This window comes from Mus caroli, chromosome 13 (assembly GCF_900094665.2).
Source record: "Mus caroli chromosome 13, CAROLI_EIJ_v1.1, whole genome shotgun sequence".
In the NCBI taxonomy this organism is placed as follows: Eukaryota; Metazoa; Chordata; class Mammalia; order Rodentia; family Muridae; genus Mus; species Mus caroli.
Window position 1 is genome coordinate 92,516,983 of NC_034582.1, and position 7,103 is coordinate 92,524,085.

At 39.2% G+C, this 7,103-nt stretch overlaps 1 protein-coding gene across 2 annotated transcripts in view; it reads right to left on the minus strand.

Moving 5' to 3' along the window:
* The window catches only part of Tnpo1 (transportin 1), an 88,847-nt gene that overhangs the window by 33,940 nt on the left and 47,804 nt on the right, over window positions 1-7,103 (minus strand). For both annotated transcript variants that reach the window (XM_021179911.2, XM_021179912.2), the window contains exons 5-6: window positions 5,963-6,069; window positions 2,570-2,703 (exon numbers count right to left, since the gene is read on the minus strand). In XM_021179911.2, coding sequence (XP_021035570.1) covers window positions 2,570-2,703; window positions 5,963-6,069 — 241 coding nt within the window. The remainder of the gene's footprint in view (window positions 1-2,569; window positions 2,704-5,962; window positions 6,070-7,103) is intronic.

Genomic DNA, 7,103 nt, shown 5'->3' on the forward strand with positions numbered 1-7,103 from the left:
GGGGGGGGGGAAGAATGTTAGAGATGACAAATTCAGATAAACTAAATTAAAAAAGAAAATAGAATATATCACTAACAGAATCAACATGGCAGCTAACAACTGTTTGTAACTCTAGTTCCAGAGAGCCAAAACTAACTTCTGGCCTTCATGGGCATTGCATGCATATGGAGTAGAGATACATGCATGCAAAACACCCAGACACATAATATATTTATTTTCTTTTAATTCTTAGTTTCATGTGCATTGGTGTTTGTGTGTGTGTGTGTGTGTGAGAGAGAGAGAGAGAGAACACGCGCTGCCATGTAGATGCTATGAATTTAGAGAGAGAGAGAGAGAGAGAGAGAGAGAGAACACGCGCTGCCATGTAGATGCTATGAATTTCTTTTGGAAGAACAGTAGTGCTCTTAACCACTGAGCCATTTCTCTAGCTCCCAAAATAAAATCTTATAAAACCAACCAAATAAAACACACACACACACACACACACACACACACACAAAACCCAAACAAACAAAAACCAAAGTCAAGGAAGCACTAAGTTCAAACAGATATCCAAAGACAAAAGCCACTTACAATGCCCAAATTAACACCAAGAACTTGTTTATAGAACACATGGTGGTCAAACCTGGCAGCAGGGAAAGTTCTAAGGACTTACAATTCACACTCATCACGAAGACAATGGACAGTCCTAGGATGCTAAGCACAGAGTGGTGCTGAAGGCAGCACAGTAATCTATTACTGTACCTGTCTCAGATTACAATAGAGTCACAGCAATAGCAATGCACCACACACACACACACACACACACACACACACCCACACACCCATGAAGTACAACATGGCCCAGAAATAAACACACACATCTATAGCTACCCAACTCTTCACAAAGGTCTCAAGTACTGAGAAGGAGCCTCTTCTCCAAATGTTCCTGGGAATCTACACACTAATGACCAACTAAATCCATACTTTACAAAATCCATCAAAGCCCTTAATGTAAGACCTGAAAACTGAAACTACTGCAGGAAAACAGCATAGAAAATAGGAGAAAATCTTTGACAACCACACACCAATGTGCAGAATATAAAGAACTCGAAAAATAAAACAAAACAAAAAATCACATCACTAAATGAGTTAATAAACTGAAGAGACAGCTTTCAAAGAAATATAAAATGATCAATAAATATTGGACAGTGTTGCACATCTTTAGGCATTAGTGAAATGTCAACAATTGAAACTACAGAGATTTCACCTTACTCCTACAGGAATGGCTATCACTTAAAAAATGACTTACAACAAATGCTAGCAAGGACACTAAGAACAGGAACTAGTTTTGCTGATGATGGGAATAGCAACCATGGAAATCAATAGTTTCCTCAAAACAACTAAAACCACAACTACAGTATAGTACCGTGCCCGGTATACACACACAAGGCCCTAAATCTAGACACTCCAAATCCACACACCACAGCAAAGGGGAATTCTATGACATGTGCAGACATGGACAGAGCTGGAGATGCCCTATCCAGAGAGACAACACCACACTGGGTTCATATGCAGAATCTAGATGAGAATTTATATATACTCATGAGACACATAAAGTACGCAGAGGAGGGGAAGGAAGACAGTATCAAAGAAAGGGGGAAACAGCTGGAGGACAGTGACACAAATGGAGACTTTAACCAAGAAATAAAGTCAGGCTAGCTCTCTCGTCACACAGTTGAAACACGTCTGTGAGATACAATACCAAGGCCCAACTACTAGCTATAATCTGAAGTGCATTTACCCTTGAGTGGCTGGTTACTTCTAAGGAAGGATTTTTATTCATATGCCAACACATCTGCTATTCTGTGCAAAGTCAAGGGAACCAATAAAGCAGAAACAGAAATACCTTCCTTAACAAGTTAGGAAAATCAACTAACCACACACCAAAACAAAAGGCAACAAGATCAATGGCTCAAAAAAATATAGATGACATTAATTATGGGGTCACATACTTCCATTAACTCACTTAATCAAGGCTAATTTACCTTCAAATATAGTATTTTCACCATTACTCAGCAGGCATCACTTTAAGATCTGTGATTGCTAAGGTGAAGAAAGGATACCAGTCTAGACTAAACCAGAGGAGCTGCCACATAAGCCTATGTCATTTCAGGGCATAGTAAAGGTTTCGGTGCCTCTGTGTTTAAATGAGCCCTACTCCTCCTCCTCGCAATTAGACCCAACACCTTCAAAGTAACAATAGCCGACAACTCAATGACAACATGTTTTCATTACAATTCAGACAATTTACCCTTCACAGGATAAAAGGCAAAAGAACACAGAATTAGACCTGGAAATAGGGGTAGGTGGCAAAGAGGACAACTAGTTTAAAGTTCAAAGAACATTAGATAACCTTGTTCACCTCAATGGACATGGGTATGTCAATGCTGCACTGGAAGAATGGTATTACTCAGCTACAGACGAAGGTATTTGGATGTGACAAGGCAGATAACTTAAAAAACAATTTTCCCAAACTAATCTTGGTCTTAAACAAAGGAATGGCCGGCCAACACCTCTATATACATACCTTATTTTGGGACTACTGTGCTTGAAAAACTGTAAAAACTTGGGGATCATGATGTTGAGAGGGCGATCTAAGACATCACTGTCTAAAATCTCTGCAGAGTCCTCACATATCTTCTGAAGGGCACCGAAGGCTCCCTGGAAGACATGTTTGCAACATTAGAATGCATTGCAATCAGCTACAAATAGGTGTCACAGCACACGATCTGCAATCGGAGCTCTTGGGAGGCTGAGACATGCAGATCACTAACTAGTTTGAGACCTGTCTAAACACAGCAAGAAAAAGTTCAAGGAAAAGATCAGAACAAAGCTAAAGAAAGCTTTAAAAACTCAAGATGTGTGAAATACTGATTTAGATATTTGTGTTCTCTGCCCACACATGCTTTATAGAACTTAAAAACACTTCAGACTACTAAAATATTATCCTAATGATACATTTACATTCTAGCATCAAGTAAGTTAAAAGTGGAAAATATTCTGGTTAGTTATGAATCATTTAATTTCATTATCTAGTTCCACTGAGATGTTCTAATCAATTTTAAGTCCATATTTAAATTTTCTTATTAAGTGCTAAAATGAATGTAAAGCAGCTATCTTTTCATATAAATAACCACCGTAACCTGCATTTACTTTGAAATACGTAACTTATAATAACTTTAAAACGACTACAGATGAGGCATATCTTAGAAACTGACAGCAAAACATAGTAACAGGACAGAAGATTCAACTTGAAAACTATTTCCCCAATCATTTTCCTTGACAAGAAGGAAGGCCAGAGGTCAAGCGCATAGAATAACCTAGTAAGTAGGTCAATCACTTTACTCTGTCTGCTTCCACTGCTCACAACTTGGTACACAGGTGCAGTACAGTTCCTTTATAACAGTACTGACAAAAAGTAGAGCCTACTAAGGTGATTATTTTATAATTCTTTTTCGAATTTACAATACCTCAAAAATTAAATTTTGGAGCCAGGCTTGGTGGCTCATGCCTTTAATCCCAGCACTTGGGAGGCAGAGGCAGGTGGATTTCTGAGTTCGAGGCCAGCCTGGTCTACAAAGTGAGTTCCAGGACAGCCAGGGCTATACAGAGAAACCCTGTCTCGAAAAACCAAAAAAAAAAAAAAAATAAAATAAATAAATAAATAAATAAATAAATAAATAAAAATTAAATTTTGGAATTTAAACTTAAAATTTTATCAAAACTATAAAGTCAGTCTTAGATTTACTATGTTAACCTAGTATAGATTTTAGAGATCTTTAGATATATTTGAATACTAAGATTTTTGCACACAAGTTGTATTTCTAAAAGGCAATTACTGAACTCAAATGTTCACTTGTTTCCTACTATGGCAATAACAATTTCAACCAATCAGCCACCCAAAATAATAATAGAGAAGAATTTATTTGTTTTCAGTTTTTTGTTTTGCAAGACTGGGTTCTCTTTGTACCCCTGGCTGGCCTGAAACTCATTCTGTAGACAAGACTGGCCTCAAAAACAGAGTGCCACCTGCCTCTGCCTCCACACTGGGATTAAAGGCTTGTGCCACCCATCACTGTCTGGCAGAAGAATACACTTTTAAAAAGATAAGGAAAAAAAGCAAAAATACAAACCAAACAGAGCCAACCAAGCAGGCAAGCAAGCAAGCAAGCAAGCAAACAAACAAGCTGACCAAATTTTCACTAAAAACAAACATTTAGGAATTATTCTGAATCAACATCGATCTAGAAAGCCTACATCTTTAGCACAACATCTTACAATTTACCATTAGTATTTTTATACTTCTGCTCCCAGAAACTGCTTGTTATATCTCATTTTTTATAATTACCATATATCAAAGTGTCATTTAAACTGTGTCACTCTATTTCCTAGGGACTGCAGCACATATCTGCAAACTTTGAACAAGTAATTTGCTGTGCATTGTTGTTTTGCCTGCATTCATCTGGGCAACAGGAGTTACAGATGGTTGTGAGCTGCCATGTGGGTGCTCTGAAGTAGCCAGTACTTCCTACTGCTGAGCCATCTCTCCAGCCCTGAGAATTAATGTTTTTAAGAGTGATTTAAGAGACTGCTTTGACAAAATCTCTCTCCTCTCCAGGTCGCTGCTCCTTTAGATAGGCCAGGCTAGTCCTAAATCCACTTCATGCCACACGATGGCTTTCACTCTACCCCTCAGAAGCAGAGCTGGTTGTATGTCTAAGAGTTCTAGACCTCCCAGAACTATAGTGAGATTCTGTCTTGGAAGGAGGAAGGCAGGTTGGCTGATTCTGCCCGCTAGTAACAAATACATCATCAGTGCTCATCATCAGCATGAAGCCTCTGTAAGAAAGGAACTCTACGCGAGCATGGTGGCTCATGCTTGTAAGCCTAGCATTTGGGGGATAGATTAGGAGGACTAGAAGAGTTCAAGGTCACCATGATATTGTCTCAAAAAAACCAAATCCAAACATTTTCTTCATTTCCCCAAGCATATAAGTTTTATATAATTTAACAGTGGCAAGAAAGAAATAAGCAACCGACACACCAAACAAACAAACCCCAAGAAACTAAAACACGAAATCAAGATCAGAATCAGAATTACTGTATGATTAAAAATGCCTAAGCCTGTTATTGTATGTCATTAATTTAGAGAAACAAAAACAGTTTATGGTCTGGTGCTTTGGGAAATTTCAGCTTATTTTTTTAAAGTATGTAAGCCGTCAGGGAGAGGGGGAGAGACAGCTGCTGGGAAGAAAGAGTGTTCATCACTCTTGCAGAGGACACAAGTTTGCTTCCCAGGACCTACATAGTAATTAAAGACCATTCCATACCCAGTTTAGGAAAATCTGATAACCTTTTCTCATCTTGAAAGCACCAAACACATATATGGGCACACACATATACACGAAGGCAAAACATTTCCACACATACAATTAAAAATTGATTAAATGTAGTATCAACAGCTGTTAATCACATGAGTGTAACATTTAAGAATAACTTTAGGGGCTGGTGAGATGGCTCAGTGGGTAGGAGCTCCCGACTGCTCTTCCGAAGGTCCAGAGTTCAAATCCCAGCAACCACATGGTGGCTCACAACCACCTGAAATGAGATCTGACGCCCTCTTCTGGTGTGTCTGAAGACAGCTACACTGTACTTACATATAATAAATAAATAAATCTTAAAACACTGTACTTACATAGAATAAATAAATAAATCTTAAAAAAAAAAAAAGAATAACTTTAGGAAGACAAAATCTTTCCTTAGAGAAAACAGATTTTTGCTATATTATTCCCAGAAAGCCAGTAAAAGGTTAACAAGTACAAAATACAAAGGGAGCTTTAGGCTCTGCACTTTCAAGTTGTCCATTTCAGAAGCACTTTCCCAGAGTTAACCCATGTTATGAGCAGACAAACAGCAGTACCTCACACGTGTTGTAGTCTTCGGAATCCAGCAGGCTACAGAGTTTTGGTAAGAGATCAGGCCAATTCTGCAGTTCTCCCTTGGAGGCTATGGTTGTAATTAAAATACCTAGAAAGACAACACACATTTGGAGTGTACTGCACTGTGTGGGGCACATGCATAACACACACTTCAAACCCACCAAGAGACCCAGGCTGCAACCTGTCACCATCGCCTCAGCGTGGGGTGTGCATCACAGCACATAGCAGACACTTCTCATCTCATTGCACACTGTTTCCTCCAACTTTTAAAACTTTACCAAACATCTGTACAAAAACCCTACAATTTGCTTTTCTATAATACCTACGATACTTCCACTACTTAAAATTAACAAAAATTCATGAAAATCACCTAAAGAAAGACACCAAAATGCCCTCAGCCGCTATACCACTGGACGATGAACTTAAGAATCTGTAAGATTCATAATAAAAGACCCATCGAAAGGCTAAGGATAAGACAGATGGTGGTGGCACATACCTTTGATCCCAACAGAGAAAGGAAGATCTCTGAGTTTGAGGCCAGCCTGGTCTACAGAGCGAGGGCCAGGACAGCCAGGGCTACACAGAGGAACCATGGCTCAAAAAAAACCAAACCAAACCAAACCAAAATTAAGAGTACCCTTCCAACTTGCACAGGAATTATAATCAAAGACTACAAGCAGGGAAAAAATAAGCAGATGTATGCTTCACTGGAGACCAATCCAGTGTGTCCACATGCTTTGTAAGACCCTGTAGTGGTTTGAATAGGTTTGGCCTCCACAGATTCATGAGTTTGAATGCTTGGCCATAGGAAGTGAAACTATTAGGGGGTGAGGCCTTCTGAGAGGAAGTGTACCACTATGAGACAGAACTTTGAGATCTTAAATGCTCAAGCTATGCTCTGTGAAACAGTTTCCTTGCTGCCTGCAAATCAGGATGTAGAGCTAGCTCTCAGCTCTTCTCTAGCACCACCCGTCTACACGCTGCCTTGCTTCCAGCCACCGTGCTAACGGATGAAACCTCTGAAACCGGGACCCAGCCAAATCAAACGTTTTCCTTTATAAGAGTTGCCTCACCCAACAAAGACAGAGAACTTCAGACCAATTTCCCTTATGAATATCGATG